The sequence below is a fragment of the Limanda limanda genome, chromosome 15 (genome assembly GCF_963576545.1).
Source record: "Limanda limanda chromosome 15, fLimLim1.1, whole genome shotgun sequence".
Lineage (NCBI taxonomy): Eukaryota > Metazoa > Chordata > Actinopteri > Pleuronectiformes > Pleuronectidae > Limanda > Limanda limanda.
In genome coordinates, this window is record NC_083650.1 from 1,648,231 (window position 1) to 1,673,339 (window position 25,109).

The window sequence follows — 25,109 nt, forward strand, 5'->3', positions numbered from 1 at the left end:
ATAGTTCACTTACTTTTTCTGGCCACTGTACATATTTTATTATTGTGTTTATAACTTTTGCTCTATTCTGTCATATATATGAAACTTTGGGCTAGTGGTTTTGAAAAGCCCAGCAGCTGTACAATCGTAGTGATGCTGAATCCATACTCCTGCCATGAGCACAGTTGTTTAGATGACATTTTAAGATCCTTATTGTTACACGTGTTCACATGCAAAGCAGTTGCAGATGTGGAATTGTTGCATGCACCTGTTTGTAAAGTGACACACATGCAAAAGGAAATATAAATTTCACTCCTGCAGGGGCAGAATTTCTTCTTCTCTGGTTGTTGAGTCATCTCTGCATCACCCAAACTTGGAGCTGTGATGTCTGCTTGCAAGGGACATGAAGCTGCAGGCTGCATGATTCAGGTGAACTGAGATTCAACAGTGACGGTAATTCCTCAGGAGCCAGAGGTGTTCCCCTGATGGTGCAAAATCATGCCCACCATCATCTTTAGCAACATAAACCTGGTGAGACACATTATCCACATCTAAATGTTTGGTTTGTCATGCACACTGGCCCACAATGAAATATTCCAATGTTAGATGGATTAATATAACAGTTTGTACAGTCATCCATGGTCCCCAATTGACATGGGTCAAAAATATTGTTATATGTTATAAATTACAACATTACTTTCAGTCTTAGCTGTACTTTGTGTTAAGTGGTAATTAGCACACTAAAGCCCTGCCCCAATTCTTCTTCCTGTGCCCCTACATATGAAGTGACCTTCGCTGGGAGTGTCCCCCTCCAAAAGAAGCCACAAGGGGGGGACAAGGAAATCTTCCCTTTGGAATTGGGACACCACTCACTACGACATCACCGACATAATAAAAGTGAGACATCTGATGACTGCTGGACAGATGGGACAGATTGCTCTATTGATCAAAACACAGTCAGTCAGTGTGTTTACATCAATTATTTCAATGTAACAAAGTTCCTGTTCATAGAAAATTCTGCCCCGCAAACGATCAAACTCAGATTGTTTACGTTCTTGTTTTGACAGCGTGAATAGCAATTTTCCTGAAACCATTGCACAGTGGTTCAATGACATTTTTAGTTGCTTCTACATTAAATACGATATTCTGCTATATTTCCATTGTGTCTTGTTACTTCTGTGTATCTAAACCCTGTGTTTTCCATACCTCAGCTGGTCTTGTCAGTTCCCTGTCAGGATTCTGGTGATTGTCCTTGTGTGATTTATGTAGGCGTTTAATCGCAGGTTCTTCAAATGTACAAATATAGAGTGTATGAATGTAAATGGAAGTGATTAGTTAATAGAACAACATGGTGGCTATATCCTACATGTGTTCTATTACTACCAGACTTCTTTTTTAGATCCATAGAACAATCACTTTGCATTCAGGTATCTATACCCTCACTCATCAGGAATGCCTTGGTGTTGAGAAAACTCTGACCAACCTCCCCTGTTTACGGCTCAGGTCGGTGAAATCACCATCCCCTCAGTTTAGCATCATATCCACCAATGATGCAAAACCTGGAAGGAAACTTCTGATGCCAACAAAAGGCTTGTTGATCGCCACTGGGCTCCAGCCCGCCACTTCTTCCCAGGAGGGTTTGACTCTCTACCCAAAATATTCTGTTAAAAACAAATTCAAAAAAATTCCCCATTGAGTGGAACATCAATCCCAGTCTTGTTAAACGTACCTTTCCTAGAACCATGTGCAGCCACCCTTTGTCCCATGTGTCCCAGATCAAGCCAGTTGCCCCCAGCACTCTGATTTCAGAGGAAGCCCCACAGTGTCCAACCATATAATGGCAAGCAACATCAACAAGAGCTGGATTTAGCTGCATTGCTCCTCCTGCTAAAGAGAGGAACCTGTTTTAGCATCTGTCACTGAATTAAAATAATGAATGATACTTCTAAAGTTTTTACAAGAAACCATTGCTATAGATGAATGTATAATTGATGCCGATCACAAACAGTTTACACTACAACTTGAACTTCACTTTGATAACTGTACAACAACCACCGGGTAATGTTCATAGTGGATGAAAAATATTGTGTAAAGTTCATAAGATACAGTAAATTACACAATGATCTGATTGTTTGTTTTCATCAAGGGCAGAATGCTGTTGCCACAAGGAGTTGTGGGGAAGCCTTGCCTTTCTTAAAGTGTATCCTATGATAAAGGAGATAGGATAGAAAATATTGAAGTCCCAGTCTTTAGCATTTAGAAAATGAGATGTTCCCTATCTGTTATTGTTTGTCTGTACTAGACTTAGTTTAGTGAAGGAGCCTGAATCTTTTGAGAAGAGACATTGCTGTTCAGGATCCTGCTCCTCAAAGCCCATGATAATCAAGCCCCATCAATAATTAAAAGGCTCATAACACTGTACTGTCCAAATAGATCACTTTGCTCCCAAATACAGGCTCTCTTGTGGTTCCTAGAGTCTGTAAGAATAGAACAGGAGGTCGAGCCTTCAGCTACCAGGCTCCTCTCCTGTGGAACCAGCTCCCACTCTAGGTTCAGGAAGCAGACCCCATCTCTACATTTAAGGTTAAACTTAAAAATACACTCATATAAGGCGTTGGTTTTCAGGTTGTGTGATTGTGTGTGTGTGGTTACTATAATGTAATGACATATCTGAAAGTGTAACAGGCAGGACAGCAAGTCCTCCAACCTATAATAAACATAAGGGATATACACAGGTTTTGTTTAGGTTTATGGAAACAATAGGTGTCTTTGGATAGGTTGAGAAAAGCATTGTAGTTTGCAAGTGAAGTGGGTCACTTCTGTATGTTCGAGGATCTTTATTGCCATGGAATGCCGACAGTTTCACAGAATTAAAAGCAGCCTTCTGTATAGATATCCTGTTAAGTCGTCATCTCTGCCTCTTCCTGACCTCCTCCTTTCACCACTTCGACCAAAAGACGTGACCAAACCAGAAGAACGTACAGAAACTAAAAGTTGTAGCACCTGTAAGTTAAACCTGGGCATTAAACAATGCATTGCCACTCTGAAATGTCTTAATACATAATCATGAAACGAAATCAAAATGGAAATTTTTTTAGTATTTGACACCGTAGATTAAAATAGGTGAATAAGGGTGTGGCAACTTTTCTTTAGCTGTGATCCACCTTTAAAAAAGATTCATGATTCTAAGCTCCTGAGAATTTGATCATAAATCCATCCCTGGTTGAGTCTCATTAGAATTCCCCGTGTCTCTGAGATCCATGAGGAGTTCTTTGGTATTCACGTCAAGCTTTTTGATCAGACATGCACTGCAAGCTGTGGGATCTTATACAGAGCTTTCTAAATCACTTAAAGCCACTCAAAAGAATTTCCACAGAGTGGAATTGAATCATCCAAAGTGGACAGATAACAGGAGGTATACATGCAGGCGGTGGTCACAAGACAGTGAACACATGTGGAGTCAATCCAAAATAATATCCATTCAATAAGTACGACCTTTGCTGGTTTGTCTTTGAAGATATGTGAGAGGATGGATTCAAGTTTGCAGAACTTTCAGGTGGAATCTGACACAGGAGAGAAACTCTTTGAAAAGACCAGAATGCAATGCAGCCAAAGGACTGGTTGGTTTTGCTGGAAGTGAACATGTAACCCAGTATATGTGGAACTACATATGCATTCATACAAGCACACTTCACCTTCATCATCACCATCTCCCTCTCTCTATATATTTATGTATATTTAATTTTTTTATGTGTATAGTATTTTATTTTCTTTCTCATCTACCTGATTCTGACTATTTGCTGCTGGAACAAGTGGGATCACTTAAGTTTTATCTAATCTTATCATCATGGTTGCCATTTGGTTAGACCTCAAGGATACTTATGGGTTCTGGTGAGTAATACCTGATGTTAACTTAACTTTAGTTCTACATCAAAAACAAAACTGCATCACAAAGGTTTAAGTAGGTTTGACCACAACCCTGTTCAGGCATTTTCCAGTTCAACACCTCACAAACCCAGTTGAACTGCATTAAATGCAGATTTTGTTCAGATATACTTGAGTAATGTCAAGTGAGTGTGAAGAATTAGTGATTGTAATATGACACAAGGGGAGTAAGTTACACACTGAGATCATGTCACTGATCTCACTGAATATTGTGACAAACAGTTGAAAGTCTAGTGAACGGACCACATCATTTAATATTTCCAACAGATTGCTCAACAGAACAGATCAGCTGCAGAGTCAGAGTTCCGATGCACGGATGTACTGCATATCAGGGGGAGGTGTTGGAAAAGTGACCACAGGGTTAACAGGGAAGTGTTCACAGAGACTTTTTCAATGTTGGCGTCTGTCATTGTGAAGCAGAGTTCACCAACCAGACAATTACTCTCATTACCATAACTACATGAACCAGTTTATGAAATAACAGGTCTGGTTGTGTTTAATGTTTAACGTCTGCACATAAGAAACTTAAGTATGAAAACAGAAGTAGTCATTGCACCGACTCTTATTTGATGTGTGGCTTTATGAAGCTAAATCTGCTGTGAAACAGGTTTCGAAATTTGTAGAGCCCCCAGCAGGTTGACATTATTTATTTCTGCTCTAATTTAGTTCATGACAAAAAAAACTGCAAATCAAATTTGTCTGGTATATATTTTTGCTGGTATGCAAATTGCATAGCTACAAACTAATACTGTGGACATTGTAAACAAAATACCTGAGATCAGCATGCTAGCATTGCCACTGTTAGCATATAAACGCTAGCATTTTGCTCTTGGTCTTATCCTTCAAGTGTTAATAAATATTAAACTTTTGTTTTTTAAACTTTTAGAACTAACTGAACTCTACATGTCCAGGCATGTTGACTGAGGTTTTTGAAAACTATTAAAAAAAAAACTATTTAGAAAATACATTAAAAAAATGTACCTCAAATCATTAAATAAAATTATGAGCATACGTTGAAAATGAGATTGATATGGACGTTGTTTTTAGTTTTTTACTGGATTGCTCCTAACTCAAGTCGTCATTATTGCAACAACTTGTTTTCTGTCTGACATCTTTGCTTAGGTGTTCAGTCACCGTCTCTCCGCAACGTTCATATTCTCAGGTGAGAGCATTGACGTCCTGTTACACGCAGAAAGAAGCATTCGCACAATCCAACTGTACTTTCAAGCTCCATTTAATGTCCTAGCAAAAGGAGTATGTGACTGTTCTAAAGAGTGAGCAAAATAGAAAGTGCAGTTTTTGTTCACTGGAGTTCCAAATAATAATAAAAAAAAAAGATTAAAGCAGTTTTTATGTCAGACGGAGCAGAATCATTAATTTTGTAGAAATAGCAAAGTAATCAGTAAAAGGTACTCTGTTGGAGTATTTGGTGGTATGGTGTAGATCAAAGGCACATCACAGCTCTCACTGGGGATTGTTGCACACGCACAGAAAACACACTTACACATGCACAAGCCTCCAAAATACATTTCCAATGTGGCTCTGACACAGTCTCATGATCTATAGTCGTGTTGATGGAAAACATTCATGGAGAAGTTCTGAGAGGCAACAAATTTTTATCCAGAGCATGGTGCTTTTTAATTTGGAGCCTGCAAAAGGGAGAACATAACATTAAGAATGTCCACGTCAGCATTATTCAAGTGGATATGATCCTGGAGGAAATCAAATGAAGCAGTGGATGAGCAGAGCGGCTTTTATCTCAGATTCTATTAATTGTGTTTTCTTTTTCTCGCTCACTTTTTAAATAGTTTCCTTAACAGTCTATCCTTGGTTACAACTGTTGTCATTCTAACAGTCAAAAAAAAAAGGAAATTAACATTCAGTAAACATTCTTCTCTAAAGGTAGTTTCCCTTATATAATCTGTAATTTTCCTCTTCCATATGTATACATAAACAAGTTTAATAACATACCAATCAGTGGTTATTTCACAATTGGAAAAAAGCACAAAATGTTTACACTCTTTTACAGGTAAATAAAAGTTTTGTTGACTGTTTCCAATATGGGTGTAGCATAGTTCATGTCGTTGTCTTCTGTTTCCCCACGTCCCCTCGTTCTATTCTTTTCTGCCATTAGATCTTTACATACAAATATTGACAAAGTGGTGGCTTGTGCTCTGAAGCCATCAAGTCTTTTCGGGAGCAATAATCATACGGAGGAGCGGGGAGGGTCGGAGATGCTGGGAGGGGGGTGGGGAGGGAGCAGGGAGTGGGGACTCATAGCTGGCCCTCGCCGCAGTGGCTGTCCTGGCTGCTGCCAGGCTTGTCTGCGTCCTGACTGGGCAGCTCTTTGAGTATGAGGGCAGCGCTCTTCTCTGAGAACTCGTCACCGTCGGGCTCAAGACCGTCGGGGCAGGGCAGCTTCAGAAACTCCTCTCTCAGCTGGGCAGTGTGTCTCTGCAGGGAGATCACACACACACACACGGTCAGACTTAACACTGGGAGACAGGAATATATCACATTTTTCACAGATTATCTATGTGTTCAAAATAGCTGTCACAAGAGTCAGGTGTCATTCTATATTTTTCTTATGGTCAATAAATCACATCAAAACACCAAAAGCAACACAATGTATTAGTCAGTTTCTCAAATATTTTGGATTCCATGAAGCCACTGGTCCCACTGGTTGTAAAACTTCCTTTCAAGAAATTATCCTTAAAGGGATAGTTCACCCAAAAATGAAAATTCACTTATTATCTTCTCACCCCTATGCTGATGGAGAGTTAGTGGTGAGTTTGAGTCCACAAAAAAAAACTTCTGGAGTTTCAGGAAAAACGCAACATCCCTCCATACTGCTTGTGTGAGGTCATCAAAGTGTCCACAAGCCCCGATATTCATGTTCAACTCAAAACGAGGTCATTTCAACCACGTTTTAAGCCTGGACACTTAGATGGTACCACACAAGCAGTATGTAGACATGTTATGTTCATTTTCTTTAGTTTTTTTATGTCTGAAGATAGTTCACAATTTTTTTTCAATTGTATTGATTTGGCTGCAACACTGTTTACCACTAAAAATCCAGACACTTCCCCCACCCCACCATCAGCATAGTGCTGAGTAAATAATGAGTGGATTTTCATTTCTGCTGATTATTTGTAGTGGCAGATGAATCCATATCTGGTACTGTGGTGAGTATTAGAGCAGCAGGGCGGTGAGTGTGTGCACTGTACATGTGGACAGATAAACTAGTTACTGGGCAAACATCCATAACTAGTCTATGTGACCTATTGATAAATATAATTATGGTCCAAAGAGGATCAATTCTGAATCTTTTTCTAATCTTCATTCATCATAAGGGGATCATTTCACTGTATCCGCATTTTGGTTATGATAAACCTGTAAAAATAAAGATGGTAAATGGTCAGTATGTCTACAGTGACTTGGATGGTCATAAAGCTCCTCTGCTGGCACGCAGTATAGAAAAGAAACAAAAACTCTGCAGCTAAATGACAAGTGGGCTCTGCTCTGGCCTCTTCTCAGTGGAGCTAAAATGTTTTTACAGTGGGGATGAGTTGTAGTTTTTGCCGGAGGGAGAAGAGAGGAGACCAGCCTCAGTGTGTGGGTACTAGTTATTGTGTTTGAGTGTGTATCTCTGCACATTATGAGCTCATGAGTGTGTCTCAGGGGTGAGTTGGCTGGGGATGTGAATTAAGGTGCTGGCCTGGCGAGGGTCCAATGTCCCCTGCAGCTAATTCACAGTATATAAGCAGGACACCAGAGCTCAAACACCAACTGTGATTACATGCATTGCGGTAACCTGCCCACTGTTTAAACCTTTAGTGCAGTGAGGACATTTTAAACAGCATGAAACAGGAAGTGTAACATTTTGAAAGTGTTTCGACCTGATGCATTTTCTCCAGTGGAATCAGATGAATTAATATCCTTTAAAAATATTCACTTGTTCTTGTGGAAGAAAAACATAGTTTGAAATTTATGCTAGTTGTGATCATAGCTTGTAAAGCAGTCAGAGACATAGGTGTCTCTGACAGACTGAGGGTGACTCAGCGGGACCCACTCTGCTTCATCCTGTTGTGAGTCGCGTCTAGCCCCAGTATTTCAGTGGAGCACAGTTGGGTGCAGGTAATTCACTCTGACTTATTGGACGAATAAATGGTAAATGGCTTTGTATTTTATATACATTTTTATACAAAGATGGAAGTCGTGGAACTAGGCTTTCACAAGCTTTCATGGGAGATATGATTACAGACATCAAGCCACTACTGGAGTACGTCGACCTTTACATGTGGCACTGTGGTCAAAGAGCATGTAATGCTGACAGTTGTACATTTTCACTGCATTGAATGACTTTACCTTTAGTGCAGCAGCGTGGTGGGACATGGTGCGGCCGACCCTCTTGTCGCTGCTGTACTGCTGGATGTCAGCAATCCACTCCTCACACTGAGACATGATCTCTGTTCGCTTCAGGTAGAAATGTTTGTGGACCACCTGCAAACACATGACACAGCAGTGTTCAACCACAGGGCAGCACAACCAAGGAATCATTCTGCTCTACTGCAGTCAGAACCCCTGTTACCCTGATAAACTTCTCTAAAGCCTAAAAAGTAAAAGTTGAAAGTCAACAAAAATACGGTCAGAAATAAAAAAAAATTCAAGATATCGCCACAGAAAATGATTCCCCATCATATGATGTCTCAAGAGACAATCAGAGACTTAAATAAACCAATTACAAATATCCATCATATGGTATAAAGTATGTCACAATGACATCATGATCAAGTAGCATTATTACAATGTAAAAAAACTTTGTTTGGTATATTTACAGTGCATGTGCGGGGTAAGCATCAACCCTCCGATGCTGACCTTATATTTGAAATGTTATTGGTCACTATAAGCCAGATTTTTAAGGTACAGTTATTGGACTGCAAAGCAATACCTTGCTTTATTGGGGTTCACAAAATGCGATTCACAAAACCTCAATGTTGAAAGTTTTTGTTTTAAAATACTCAAATTTTGGCAGATGATTATTATCAGTTTAACATTGATCTAATGACTGTCAAAGGTTTTTCAGGAGCTGTGAAGTATTATTGGGCCACCCTCTGACAGAACATGTGCACTCATGTTGTTTATCAATGTCACTCTATTCACTGCCTACAATTTATCTAGTAAAGCAAATAACATACACAACAGACAAATTACTCTTTAACAGTAAAAGCCATCAACAACATCAACTTCTCTCTTCATATTTCGATTAATTAGGAGCCGTTTCTTATAAAAGGTGTTTAAGCCACTATGTGACATCATATGTTTGATACTCTGCTTAATGGATGATCAATTATCCATGCACAAATCCCATGCTTTCCCGCCCCTCCAGTCAACTTCCTAGCAACAGTCACCATGGCAGAGTCATCAGTATGCAGTGAGCGCTGTATTGGATGTGTCTGTAGCTGCTTATCTGCTGGTGGAAGGAGTGAATTAGTTATTAAGGTGGCTGCTGATTTGCTGCTTACCAGGAGGAGAGGCAAATAGGCCACAAGGGGAGCTGGCGGGAGGGGGGGGGCTGCTTTTTAATCTCTCTGTTCCATCTACATCTCCCTCAGCACACTGTCTTCATACCATCTTTTACATTACTTCCCATATCTTCGCCTATCTATTGTTCCTCCCAACCAATCCCCCCACTCCCTCAGCTGTTTAAGTGACATTTGGGGGGGGGGTGGGGGGGGGGATGACTGTCCCCAGAGCAGAGGGAATGTTTCAAGGTTGCAGATGAGTGGTAAACATGGTGACATGGTGACATGGTGTGGTCGGCTGCCGCTGAGGCTTTCTTCAAGCAGAGACAAGGTTCAGGAATCAAGACACAGAACCCATATTCTACCCATCATAAGGAAGATCAAGTCAGAGGCACACGCCTGACATTATGCATAGACATGTTTGAGACACGGTGGTTTAATTGGGACATTTTCCCTGGGGCTCCATGTGGTAATGCAGCAGTCGTTTGACTTCTGGTATTTGGACATGGCCATTGATCACAGCATGGAAGGAAGCTCTATATGCAAACCAAATCTGATCATGAAGCGTATGTTGGATAAGGGCGTCCTGACAAATGACCTTTCAAGAAATACATGTCCTTATGCACGTACACACACACGCGCATCCAAGCACACACAGGCACACACACAGACAGGTACATGGAGAATTGTACACACGGATACATTGAGCTCATGTGTGCAGTCACAGACGAGGCCCTCTAATGGAAAGCCCGGGCTGCCAGATATACTCATTGACCTTTGATGTAATGCTGTCCACTCATTATTCCGCAGGGCAACCGAGGGGGTGTGTGTGAAGCTTAAGAATGGACGTGTGGAAACGTTCGACCAATGCAGGGTCAAGGGCGAGAGTGAATCATGCAGTCATTAAAAAGTTCCTTATTCCTGATTTTCTGTATTCCATCAGTAGTGTGTCAAGGCCTCATGAACCAGCCCCACTAACCCTGACCACAGCTCTGACCGGTGCCAAGACGGAATAACACATTTTTATACAACATCTGATGTCCAAAGCAAAACTACAACAGCACCTGCAAAATAAAACTAGTTTTTACCACTAAGTCAATCCTAACTCAATCTCAAAAAACTGTTGCTACAATGTTATTTTAACTAATGAAACAGTAAAGTGCATAAAGGATCATTTTAAAGTAAAGATACATGTATGAGAAGATGAAATCTTAATATGCTGACATCCTGGTCAAGTTACCATTTATGTAATACAGATAACGATTTCAGATCGCAAATTTATTAAAAAAGAAAAACTGAAATATCACATGGTCATAAGTATTCAGACCCTTTGCTCAGTATTGAGTAGAAGCACCCTTTTGAGCTAGTACATCCATGAGTCTTCTTGGGAATGATGTAACAAGTTTTTCACACCTGGATTTGGGGATCCTCTGCCATTCACCCTTGCAGATCCTCTCCAGTTCCGTCAGGTTGGATGGTGAACGTTGGTGGACAGCCATTTTCAGGTCTCTCCAGAGATGCTCAATTGGGTTTAGGTCAGGGCTCTGGCTGGGCCAGTCAAGAATGGTCACAGAGTTGTTCCGAAGCCACTCCTTTGTTATTTTAGCTGTCTGCTTAGGGTCATTGCCTTGTTGGAAGGTGAACCTTCGGCCCAGTCTGAGGTCCAGAGCACTCTGAAAGAGGTTTTCTTCCAGGACATCTCTGTACTTGGCCGCATTCATCTTTCCTTCAATTGCAACCAGTCGTCCTGTCCCTGCAGCTGAAAAACACCCCCATAGCATGATGCTGCCACCACCATGTTTCACTGTTGGGATTGTATTGGGCAGGTGATGAGCAGTGCCTGGTTTTCTCCACACATACCGCTTAGAATTAACGCCAACAAGTTCAATCTTGGTCTCATAAGACCAGAGAATCTTATTTCTCATAGTCTGGGACTGTTCTCCATGTGTTTTTTGGCAAACTCTCTGCGGGCTTTCATATGTCTTGCACTGAGGAGAGGCTTCCGTCGGGCCACTCTGCCATAAAGCCCTGACTGGTGGAGGGCTGCAGTGATAGTTGACTTTGTAGAACTTTCTCCAATCTACCTACTGCATCTCTGGAGCTCAGCCACAGTGATCTTTGGGTTCTTCTTTACCTCACTCACCAAGGCTCTTCTCCCACGATTGCTCAGTTTGGCTGTACGGCCAGGTCTAGGAAGAGTTCTGGTCGTCCCAAACTTCTTCCATTTAAAGATTATGGAGGCCACTGTGCTCTTAGGAACCTTGAGTGCTGCAGAAATTCTTTTGTAACCTTGGCCAGATCTGTGCCTTGCCACAATTCTGTCTCTGAGCTCTTTGGGCAGTTCCTTCGACCTCATGATTCTCATTTGCTCTGACATGCACTGTGAGCTGTATGGTCTTATATAGACAGGTGTGTGCCTTTCCTAATCGAGTCCAATCAGTTTAATTAAACACAGCTGGACTCCAATGAAGGTGTAGAACCATCTCAAGGAGGATCAGAAGAAATGGACAGAATGTGAGTTAAATATGAGTGTCACAGCAAAATGTCTGAATACTTATGACCATGTGATATTTCAGTTTTTCTTTTTTAATAAATTTGCTAAAAATTCTACATTTCTGTTTTTTTCTGTCAAGATGGGGTGCTGAGTGTACATTAATGAGAAATAAAATGAAAATTTTTGATTTTTGCAAATTGCTGCAATGAAACAAAGAGTGAAATATTTATAGGGGTCTGAATACTTCCCGTACCCACTGTACATCTTGCATACAACACTGAGCTATTAAAGTAATTCACAGATTCATGTTTTTATTTTAAACATACATGTAGAAGAGACAGTGAATCCTCATCTGTGGATGGCACACATACTCCCACATTAGTGAGATGTCGGACCCTGATGGGTAGCACACAACTTATCTAATCTTGGATGGATGGAGGTTGTCCGGCAGAGGGTCAAATCAACCTCACAATATGTTTGATGCATGTTAATGTGTTTTGAAAGACAATTAAATTTGTGGAAAAAAAAAAAAAAAAAAAAATTATAAAAAATTTAAAAAATTGTCTAATCAAGCAAAGATTTCGCGGACCCCCTGCAGTACCTCCGCGGACCCCCTAGGGGCCGCGGACCCCCTGTTGAAGACCTCTGGTCTAGCTCATGACATTGACCCTTAGCCTATGGCAATAAACCACATGGGGGTCAGTGTTGGGGATATTTGCCTGAGATGATGGGATGCCAGTCAGTGGTTCCACAGGCCCTTGTGCATTTCAGTGAGGATATATGTACAGTATGACAACTATGGCTGCTTCCTGAATGACCATGAGTCAAATCATACGCCTCAGTCGACTGACATTCTATAAAATACTTGTTTTTTAACAGTTCATGAGGAATAATAAATAAAGGGAATCTATGTTTTTAGGTTGTAGCAGGACTAGCTGGCATACCTTCTAAAAAACCTACACGCTCTGCTGGTTAACCTGATGAGAGAAGCTTAAACCTGAGGTGAAGTACGGTAAACTAAGGGAGCTTTAACCATGTCAAGAAGTTGTATGTATGGTGTTCCCTACTGATTAAAAACTAAAATTATTAAAATTATTAGTATTAGTAGTAACTGTTGCTGCTATCATTAATACCTTCATTACTTCTATAAATATCTTATCTCTTATCACTCTTCCGGTTACTGAAGGTTTTTTTTCTCTACACAGCTGTCACTGCTGCTCATTTTAAAAATTGTAGTGTTTCGCTATAAAGGTCAACAACCTTACAATGAAAAGTGCCTTGAAAAGTTCAGGATTTGGCTGAGGGATTTTGGAGGCTAATGGAAACTCTGGAGGCAGTTGCACTTTTTCTAGAAGACACACTTATGTACACAATGATGCTGCAAAATGGCACAGTGGGAGAGGTGGTAATGGAGGAAATGAAGATCAGTGCAGCAGTCAGTTTCACTACCAACATTTGGACATCACAGCTAATGGCAGTTTACATGACAGTTTTATTCCGGATGACTGAAGTCATTTGTTTTAGAATCAGAGTGGAGATTCGCACCACAGAAAACATTGCTTCAAGACGGAGCAAAGTCATGGTTGCATAAGACATTCAGCAAGAAAAGTGAGTGTCTCTCGTACATGACAATGCAGGAATCATGATTCTGTATTCAGGTATGTTAGCCAGCGTTTCACTCAGAGAGTGTAACGGGTCACACGTTGCAATTATATATTAACGCAGCCCTAAAAGAAGACTTGGTCTGTCACACTACAGCAGCCTTCACCTCCAAAAACAGCTGCAGAGCAACTCAACCAGGGAGCGACTGAACACAAACTGACCCACAATGAGCAAACTCGTGAGAATTCCACATTCTAAAATCGTACACATTGAGATGCTTCACTTAAAAGCAAGAATATTGAAACCACATTTCTCACACTACGTTATAATAATACATTCTTGAAGGATGTTCAATGCAACAATGTAAATGAATATGTAGTAAATCTGGCCTAGAGTGTTTCTCACAAGTAATTAATAAGGACTATCCTGTTAACAACAAGATGCCAGTTGTCAATTCTGTGAATTTCTGAAGGCCACGAGGAAAATGACAAATTAAATCTTCCCAGTGAATCCCCAAATCTGATGATAGCTGACAAAATTCTTTATCTGGTACTGCCTTACTGACGATGCTGCCTTTGCTCTCTAACACCCACAAACACACAGCCTGATTACCACAAACACACTGTGAAGCCCTCTCTCAACTCAAACATGCACATTTACAAGTGTACCCTCATTCTTTCTTATTCTCACACACACAAACACATACAAAATGATCCATATTTTAACATGCAGCCCATTGTCCTTAATTCCACTTGACAATCTGCTGCTGTATAATTCAAGCCTGGGCTCCCCCTCTATAAATAGCATCTGGTTCTCACACATACACACACACCAAAAGTAAAATGTCTACGTGGTTAGATCCCACCAAATAGCATCATCATCAGCAGGGTCTCATGGGGCATCCATGCATGTACATTTGAGTCTTGATAAAATCTCTGTTTTCTCTCTATCTCCAACCTTTCACTTACGGTCACAATTGCACAGTGTTGGACAAAACAATCTCAGCTCCACTTACCAGCTTGTTTTGGAGCCGTCAACCATTTCACCCGCTCCATTTATTTTCAGAGGACTTTAAAGGGTTCATTTGTGACCTTTGAAACTGCAAGCACTACAAAAGATGGAAAGTTTGAACAGTTCCATAACATCCACTGAAATTCCATCCACTGATGAAGATGACTTGATATGGTTGAAAGCACTGGAGCATGGCAGTAACTGGAGTTTGAGTTAAGATTGTTTTTCAAGGTTAAAAATTCATTTTTATGGGAACTTCAAATTTAAGTAAATAATGGTCGAGACGAGTAAATAGAACAAGCAAATCATGAAATGTTCATTAGATCAAACACAGTTTTGCTTTGACCAAGACATATCTCTTCAAATGAAGTTAAAAATGTTATAATGTAGTGAAGTATAGGTGACCGTTGGATGCAGTTGCAGCAGACACTCAACTCAGCCGGTAAGAATAATGACGGTGCAGGTTGCTTTTCTCATTCACTGACTGTGAAGTGCTGCTCAGTACTACAATGTGTGGCCAGATGCTATATTACTGTATTATTATTTAATAAATATGATGGGTTAGGAAAAGTGGCGATATCGCATGTAGTAACAAAGTATGACTAACATTCAAACTTTTTCAGGAATATGGTGAAAGATTCTGAAACTGGAAGGCGGAAACATTGTATATGGGATTGTATACTTCCACTAATCAGCACAGCTCAGTGAAAACCACAAGCTGGGGAACTATATTAGTGCAACATTGAACATTTTCAGCAGATTTCACGACTGACCAACTCAAGTGTTAGTGGAGAATGGAAACCTAGTGGAGGTTTTAAGTGAGGTGCACTAGTGCTGAATCACATACTGAGCTACTGTAGTCAACACAACTATATGACACATTTTCTGGATGCAGCACTGTTAAAATGAGGTCAAAATGATGGATAAATGAAGAATAGTTGTCAGGGTTAGAGAATAGTGAAGCAGTTGGCAGATAAGGGCCTGCTGTTATTCATCAACAGTAAGAGAACAGCCGGAACAGCAAAGGTTGATATGAAGGCTTCTGATGAAGCTGTACACAAAAAAGCAAAAAGAAGACAGAGGCCAGCAAGCTCACATGGAGGGCATCTTCTAGGACAAGCTGAACAGCTCATTGATTTTCAGTCAAGTTCAAAAGACCTGGAGGGACAGCAGTGAAAGACCAAATGACGTACTGGATTTACCAGACAGAAACAATACTGTGTCAAAGAATGTAGGGCAATGAGATGGGTCACTGAGAGGATGCCTCTTACTCCCTCTCATAAAGGTGCCACATTTCTGTGTCAAGATCCAAAGAGCTAAAGATGCAGCGTCAGGAGAGGTGACAGGATGAGCTTAGGCAAGTGACAGACTTGACAGCGTCAGTCTCGAGAAGCAGCCAAACTAGAGCAGAGACCACCACATCAGCAGACAAGGCATCTTCAGGAACAGCAGATGTAAGCCAAAAAACTGCTAGTTCAACAAGCCATGCATATAGTTTTCAGGAACAATATACTGACTGCATTTGATTGGTTGTACTTTCATTCTGTAAAAACACTCATCACTATGGGTGGACATGACAGCATACAAGAGAATAGTTAACTTCACAATTTTGATAGGGTTGTTCCACAAAAAAATCCAAGCGCAAGAGTCCAAGTGTGGAGAAGGGCTGAAGCATTGAGAACAGGAAATCGGTGTGAGCAACAATATATCTGAGTGCAAGCAAACAGTTTGAGCAGAAGCAGAGCAAATTGAAGTGCAAACAGTTCTGAACGTAAATTCAACAAAGTCATGTGCCTAAACTGAAAGACCACGCTCTTGATTGAAGATAGGAAAGCACCATAGTTTGGCCCTCTGTAATGTATTGTATCGTATTTCTTATTCACAGAAATTCAGATATTAAGCACCTTATTGTTTTACACACTTTTCTGACATCAGAACTATAACCTTGGAGTGGATTAAATATAAGAGATGTTTCTCCATGTTTATGAGCACGAAGAGGGTGAATCATTTTTGTTCATGGATAGTTGTTTTTCCTTTCTGTCTTGATGTCTGTCTCAGCTGAGGACTTAAAAGCGCTAGAAGGCCAGTGGTGAGAAAGCACATGGGAGTATCTGACCAGGCTTAATTGGAATTCTGTGTGCGTTTGTGTGAGATTGCTCAGCATTGCCAAGTTCTACTGTGCCCCCTCAATTTCTCTCGGGCCAATGGCCCATTTCAGTGGATGAGTGATGTCACAGACCCAGCATCACCTGCTGTGCTAGACTTATATTTCAACTTCAAATCCCACAGAAATACAAGCAGCACTGGCTGTGAATTCATGGAGTGAATAATGGAAACAATGGCAATCAGCTAATCCAGAACCGTTCCTGAACTAAATATACAAACTACAGTGAATATGAAAACGTATGTTTGTATTTATTGACTTCATTGCTGTGTGGTTATGCAGTGCTGATTTCTAAAAAACAACATGTAATAATGAAAGCATGCCCAGGCATATTGTTCATTGTAAGAACTGTAGGTTTAATGAAAGTTTAGTAAGTGACAGTTGACTTCATAAGTCAATATGACATCCAACACCACTACGGCCGTACAGAATAAACACTAATTCAGAACGTTGACCAGCTCTGCTTTTGATATATCCATCACTGATATTTAGCAAGAAAGAAAGATAGAAAGAACAATTTGAATTATTTTGTTATTTGAAGAGAAAAAAAGACGATAGAATTGCAGTCTGTTATTGATCTAACAGGCTGCATCACAGACTAGTTAGCAGCGAGTCTGGCAGTTGTCCAGCATGGAAGATGGTATGTGGAGAGTGAACAGGTCCCGAAGTCTCCCAGCTAAACTTGTGAATTTTAAATTGCTACATTTAAATTTCCCCAGTTTCAAAGACAAATTATATAAAAGCTAATGTTTATTTTATTTTATTAAGACATCATTTTTTTTTTTCAAATAAAGCCGAGTGAACTTGTAGTTTGTGTTTCATTTTATCTGATTTAGGGAACTTCTACAAAAAACTGCTTGATTTTATCAGATTTTCTCTAAAACATGTTGATAACTTATGTATGTGTAGAAAGATGTTTGTGATTGATTATTCTTGGTGAAAAATGTATCTTGTTTAATACCAGGTTAACAACATATATAGGTTTATATATATATAGGGAGATGGATGAATGGAATTAATTGTTAGAGTACCATCACTATTTCAGAACAACTGAATTATTAAAATGATATTCTCCGAAGCTTGTTTATCACAAATCAACATCAGGACTTGGAATTTGGAATAACCCATAAGTGAAGTAAATGTAAATCAACAAATCAGAAACCTTTGCATGACATCATGCATTACTGCAGAATGTTTTTCTCATGTTATCCTGTCAAGGTAGCTGGATAAATGTTCTTTCTCTCCCTCCCCCTCTCTATCTCTAATTTTCCTCTCCTAAAGTGCTCCCCTCCCTCAATATCTCTTTCTTGACATCTCAGAATGAGGCACCTCTGGATGTGCAGGTTGAAAAGACTGTTATTTTTCAAGGCACTATCTGTCTCACAGGACCATTTAAAGTATCACAGGGAATCAGAAAACTGAGGAAGAGAGAGAGGGGGAGTGGTAGGCCGACCTCCAGACGATGTCATCTACCAAGGAATTAATAAGAGGGGAATTCATGATAAGAGAGAGTGTCTGAACAACTCTGAAGGAGAGTGGGTGGCTTTTTCATTCATGTTTGGATTGAGGACTCAAATAGGTGGAAAATATCACGAATGGCAGGAGGTGGCATTCCATTTTAATTTTCTATTTAGGTTGAAACAAAAATCTACACAAATATTAATAATATAAATAATGTTTTCTGTGAAGGAGCAATAGTGGTGAATTGTGGTTAATATATATTGATTTACTTCACAGTTAAGGTCCTCTCCTTGGCCCAGGCCCAAGAGGGTGTTGACATGCTAGGGTGAATCGGTTTGTTTTTTTATACTAAAAAACATCGCTATTCTATCACTGTTAAATTATAAAAAACGATTCAGTTCCCCCCCCGAAAAATAATATCTGAATAAAGTTTGTATGTTGGTCTTATGCATTCTATCTATTTATAATATGACTGCTTCTTAACTTAATATATCTCCTCCCGTTTCTTTTGGTATTCAGATGTGCAAACATGTGACTGTAGTTCTTTGAAGGTGTTTGGGTGGAATGAAGTATAACTAACACTTAGAGTTGGCACAGGGTTACCAGCAAGTGTTTGCTAACTGTTTAGCTTGTGTTTTGCTTGGTAGTAATTGGACAAAATAAAGTTTCTTGTGTTTTTTGGTCAGGTTTAAGATTCTGTTGTGTGAGGATTTACCCAGTTAATGGATATTGTGTTTAGTTCTTCAAACATGAAGGAATGGTGGTGAGCCAAAAAGATTTACTAGTAGGAGCTGAAGTGGGTTGCCAGCTACTAGGAGCTGACAGCTTAAAAAATAAACAATTTAAACATTTTGAAATTACAGGGGCATTAAGTAAAGATTTAAAGGTGAACGAGTCATTTAGACTCTGTGGGACCATTGCATTATCTGTATAATATTTCCCTATGAGACAGATGTTGTGGGAGGTGACAACAATGCCACCTCTATATGTGACACCTTTTTCAAAACTGTCAGTGCCTCACTAGGAAATTAATGCTTTTGATTCTGTTTTATGCATTCATCTTCATGCTGAAATGTGTCAGGAGTTAGCTGGTCTTTACTATTTAGTCATTTTGTATGTCAAGTCAGATACGAATCCGCAGATGCTGTGAGTTTTTGGGCTTCTGTCAGGCTCAGGCCCCAGTAAATGAGGCTGACTGGTATTTACATGTCGCTGTAACACTTAATGTAACAATAACATGTTAACAGGACTCTTGCTATGTGTGATAGAGTGATTCCTACCTCTTTGAAGCATGGTGAGGGGTTTCGCATCTGCTCCAGCATGGCCCATTTGACAGTGGCCTGCCGGATGTTACCATCGTACTCCCGCGAGCTCTGGGTGCCACTGGGGGTGCCACGGGAGCGTTCATACCCTGGCTCGTTGAAGTAGGGCTCAGCCACCAGGATGAGGGACTGCACCGACACTAGCACCTACAGCAAAGCAAATGAAAAGAGGGAATATTTTAATTTGTTGGTTCAAATTCCATGGTGAATGCTAATCATAAAATATGTAGACAGTAGCTTGGTTTAGTTTAAAAATAACATTCTGATGCACTACATTTTTCCAACTAGCTTGATTTTGCTCTGTTGGTTAATTAGCCAGACATTTCTTCAGTCTCCTCAGTGGTGGACGCCGAGAAGAGTCTGACCAGGCACATCATATTTTGGCCCCTGAAAAGATATATCCTTCAATTCATCTTTATTAACAGCCCGATTCATGACTTGTCCTGTCTCAAGGAGACTAAGGACATCCTGCTGCATCAGTATGTCTGTTCAAAGCCACTACATTACCAACAATGACGATCTTGGGCTTGGAGGCTTGCCTGCTGGCCTATGCCGTGCTGGAGGATGAACTTGAAAATGCTCCACTAAGCGGTGGTGCGTGCCTCCTTTCCTGGATTTCTGAATTTCAGAGCCGATCTTCAACCCAGCCGATGACCGCTTCCAGCCCACTCCATTGTCTCTTATTCACCCACCCCCTTTTTTCCCTTATTGATCCGCAGCACACTAACTTGAATGATAATCAATGGAGACATCTCTATGCACTCTCCAACCCTGCAAATGAGGGAATTATAATAAAAAAGGAGCAATCCATTTCCAAAGGCTCTGGCTTGCTTGTTGCTGGATCAATATATATATAAAAAGTAAATGCAAGTGTGTGCATCACAAACAACCAAATAATGGTGGGGGTGTGTGTCTATCTATAAGCCTGAGCATCACTTTGGATACCTAGGCACAGTATTCCCCTAATGCTGCACATTATCTATCACAAGCATTATAGGTCCAACCCCTTAAAACTTTAGATGATAAATAAGTCTTTACAAAAAGCAGAAATATTCCCTTAACCATAAATAACATTTGAAACAAGAAGGGGGCACCGGGAGCACATACTGTACCTCGAGCAAGGCTAATGCCATATGTTGCCGTGTAAAACAAATCAAGAGCAGAATCAATATTCGTTTTTACAGAACATCTGGGGGGATAACTGAGTCCAAGATTTACACAAATCTTTAGTTTCACTCAATAGCTCAATGGACCCCAGTAGGCATGTCTTTCACTGTCTATCCTAGGAGTTTAAAAATAAGAATAAACTTGTCAGATGTGTTTGAAGAAAAGAGTATATTGGTATTGTATCAATTTCAGCAGAGGTAGGTCTACGAAATGAGGATTTAAAGAGTACAATATGAAAACAGTCTCAAATCAGATGGCATCAGGGTTAACTGGCAATTGAAGGCAACTGATTCCAACTCTAAGATGAGTGATGCGTGTGCACAGGCATAACCTGGAGCTCCAAATGATATTGGTTTGATTAACATCGACACACTGTCACCAAAGCAAAATAATAACTTGACTTTGAAAAGGATCCTTCATGTCAGCTGTCGAAGCACCAAGTCCATTAATACACAGCCCCTGGCAATTTAATGATGGCACAGTGATAAACAACAGCCTGTGACACAAAGACTCAGACAACAGCCCTGCTGATCTGTTCAGACAGGTGACTGTCATGATGAAATATCTACAGCTCACCTGTAAAAAGCTTGAGGTCTGTGGGTTCCATTTCTCCTCTGGTCTCCCGTGCCATGTATTGAGGATACTTAAACACACCTGATTTAGACACACACACACACACACAACGAAACAAAAAGTTAGAAAACTTGTTCGTAATTATAACCCACACATAGAAGAGTTTCAGCATAACATCCATTGCATTGGTGAAAGACTCAGGTTTTTGAAATTCATGACAAAACTTCTTTGGGAATTTTAGTTTTTTCTGTTGTTGCATACATTTTTTTTTTACATTATGTTTCCCCATTAATTATCTAGACTGTAGGGCCCAGCCATATTACAATATGTCCTGCCAAAGTTTTCTAATGAACCAAACCTTTTTTCATTTCTCATAATAACATAACAGATCTCTAACTCTCTAAGCTGAAGTTGTGTTATGCAATGCAATTCTTTTTTTCGCACAAGTACTTCTCTTTCACTCTTTAGTCTGTTGCGAGAGTGACCTTCGGGCATGTGCACCTCTGTTACTGCAATAGATTTAATTGATTCTGTGGGAAATGCATAACAATAATAATAATACTCTAGCATATACACTTAGCTGAGACTGATGTAGTCAAGAGCAACACTCCTGCTATGAATCATACCCTCATGAAGATTATGTTTGGGTTGTAACAGTTTAAAGGTGTGTTTGTAAAATTGAAACTTGAATAATGGCTCCATAACATTTTGTTAGTATTTATCTTAAATTAACACTCTCCAACTTGTGCTCAATACCTATGTTTCCTAATCAGACCTGTTTTCAACATAAATCTGTAAAAATGTGTCGATACTTCCTATCACTGTTCTTATTCAACCTGAACCTTCAGCATGGCTCACAGCTTCCAAGACAAAAAAATATGCAGCTGAATATGAACAACCCTCAGCGACAAGCTTCTTATTATGCATCCGTCTTTCTGTTTCCTCCACTTAACCAACCATTCACCCCTCATGACTTGTGCTGAATGGTGGCTCCCTTCGCCCACCCCTTCCATTGATGTGGGAAGCTCCAGGTATTTCTTATAGAAGTTGTCTGCCCATTATGGAAATATATTTGGACTGTCAGTGTGTGCCTAATGAGGTGCAGCAGACTGGGTAAGCCTCAGCACCTTGGCCCCAGCTCCTAAATGGAAAGAAGCCAAGGGCTTGGTGGGAGAGCAATACATATTCAAACATGTCTGAAGGAAAATCTTCAGATACAGATATATATATATATATATATTGGGTTCATTTGACGGTTTAAGTCCATTGTGGGTGATTAAGTGACAACCAGGCAAGTTATTTTTCTGGTCCATTTCACTTTTGGAAGTTTCTATACAAAATGAGTTTTTTCTGTATTTCTACAGGATTTTGACACACAACAATTATCAGTATATAAAAGTTCAGTACAGATTGTCAAAAGGCAGATGACACATTCTGAATCTCTACACGGTTCATAAATTATGTTATATTGAAATATTTTCAAACATGAAAATACAAATATTCTAAATAGTATATCAATATAGTTAGTTATAATTTAGTTAAAATGCTGAGAAGTCAGTTGAGAAAGGTCAGGGTGTAATATTTGACATATTTATCTAAAAAGGTAAAAATCCTTTATCGCAGTTACTTGACAGAGTAACATGAGCATTTTTCAACTCACTTTGCCATCATTGTAGAGGTTTGGGTTGAAGCGCACACTGTGTCCGCCAGTAGTTTCCAGGTTGACCAGAGGCGGAGAGTTGGGATAATCTTGGGGAAAATACACATCAAACTCGAAGCAACCGTTGGCGTATGGCGTGTCGGCTGGACCTGTGATGAGAACCTGTAAATTCAAAGAGTAGAGGGCTTTAACACAAATAGCCTGAGAAGGGGCCGTTATACAAAAAAAAAGGTTAATTAAAGAAAATATATACTCTATTATTAGTAAATATGGATTAAACAAAGGGCAAATTTATTGAGAAATGGTTCTGCCTCTTTCAGGTTCTTCCCCACTCACAAGAATGTAATTAACACACAGACTAAAGGGCGTAATTAGCCAGAGGAGATCAAATATATCTACAGCACTCAAGGCATTTGTATAAAAATCCAATTTATTTACTGACTAAAAGACACACAAGCACTTACAAAAACATATAACATATACCCTAAATATGTAAATATCATCACAACAAGCTATCAGGACTGCATTTGTGCACACACAGTAGTAATATTCTCTCAAGAGAATGGTCTTCTGCTCACACACTGTTCTGTGCACCCATGACTTGTGCGCATGGTTTTTATGTGCATAAGTTTTTAGACTTTCGGCGTGAAAGCTGCTTAAAGCCTGGACGACTGAAAACATCCAGACACACCTGACAAACGGTAATGTAACTTATCTGATTAGATATGATCTGTCTACTGCAAGAGCAAGTGACCTATCTCTACTAAACATCATCATCCTGTCTGTACAGTGGTAACAGAGTAGCCACAAGTCAAATAACAGGAGAGGTGTTCACAAAGACTGAGTGGAAGCTGAAGGACCCCTAGCAAACAACCTGGAGGAAAATGCGTTCTTTATTTTTTCAGAGAAATGGATCATCCTGTTGTAAACCACCACAGAATTCTTCCATGGTGTCGTCATGTCAACTGACATGACTCTACAACTACACTAATCTTTCTTGAGGGTGCCGGGTGGAACTCATGCATGAAGTATATTTTGACATGGACATTCAGACCCAAAATTTGTACTGCACTTCCACACAAAGTCTGGTGCAGAAACAATAAAGAAAGCAGCAATGGGACGTGGATTAGATTTTCACCTCACCAGCCACTGTCCCTTTATGTTGATGCTGCTCCTTGATTCTGACTTTGTTGTAAGTTTGCCACTGCCTTTAGTTTGAGCGATCTTTTGCCTAAGCCAAGCTAAGCGGATGAGGACTTTGACATTTAGAAAAGGAGATTCTGCCATTTATCAACTTGTCGGGGATACAGCCATTTATTAAATGTCACTGGAGGAATGAGTAAGAGCTGTCAATGACAAGACGTATGTTAAAAACACCAGACGTAGTAGCACAGTACACAACATCCTTCAGGAAGACACAAAAGTTCACCTTTATTCTGTTCTCAAACTTTAGGTTTCATTTAATCACAGGGTACAACCCTATAAAAAAAACCATACAGTTCTGTGCCACAGTTTCAAGATATCAGTTTTCTCGCAACAATGACGGTTACATACAATATACACATTCATCAAAACCAATAATGAATGCCTAAGTTGGAGGTTTTACACCATCTGAAAAGGTCATGCTGTGGTGCCAGGCCTAAGAGTGTCTAGTACTTTACCTTCATGATGTCCAGCCTCTCCTCATCACAGCGGACAAAGACGCTGGATGAGGATGATAGGGGCAGAGAGGTGGACAGGGTGACGGCCTCCTGAGCCAGACGACGGGATCGGGCTGCACTGTTTGTATCACTGGCGTTCTTCACCTGAGACATGTAATGGTAGTTCACCTTGAACATAAGCTTCCCATCCTCTTCCTCGGAAACCATCTCAAAGGTGTCTGGACAGAGAAAAGACAAGTGAGAAAAACCATGGCTGTGAATATAGCAGGCCAGCAGTTCGGCCCGTATCATCTATTACAAGACCCAAACCAGATGATGCACAGCTGAAGTTATGGCCCTTACATCCGCTGGTGGCCACTTACACCTGCTAACATCTACTGGTAGTTGGTAACTTGTGCAGTAGACGTTCAAATGTACAAGGGATATTCAACATCTTGTCCTATTTTTTTTTTCTTTCTTTAAAGCTCATGCTCACAACATTGCCAGTTGTACTGTTTGACTGTTCTATGGTTATGTCAGTAAAAATTACAATGATGTTTTGTTAT

At 40.1% G+C, this 25,109-nt stretch overlaps 1 protein-coding gene across 5 annotated transcripts in view; it reads right to left on the reverse strand.

Moving 5' to 3' along the window:
* Positions 1–5,520: 5,520 nt before the first annotated feature.
* The window catches only part of birc6 (baculoviral IAP repeat containing 6), a 100,955-nt gene continuing 81,366 nt past the window's right edge, over positions 5,521–25,109 (reverse strand). For all 5 annotated transcript variants that reach the window (XM_061087666.1, XM_061087669.1, XM_061087668.1 and 2 more), the window contains exons 68-73: positions 24,565–24,782; positions 22,904–23,065; positions 21,247–21,324; positions 19,462–19,650; positions 8,293–8,427; positions 5,521–6,378 (exon numbers count right to left, since the gene is read on the reverse strand). In XM_061087666.1, the coding sequence (XP_060943649.1) occupies positions 6,199–6,378; positions 8,293–8,427; positions 19,462–19,650; positions 21,247–21,324; positions 22,904–23,065; positions 24,565–24,782 (962 nt within the window). In that variant the 3' untranslated portion in view covers positions 5,521–6,198. The remainder of the gene's footprint in view (positions 6,379–8,292; positions 8,428–19,461; positions 19,651–21,246; positions 21,325–22,903; positions 23,066–24,564; positions 24,783–25,109) is intronic.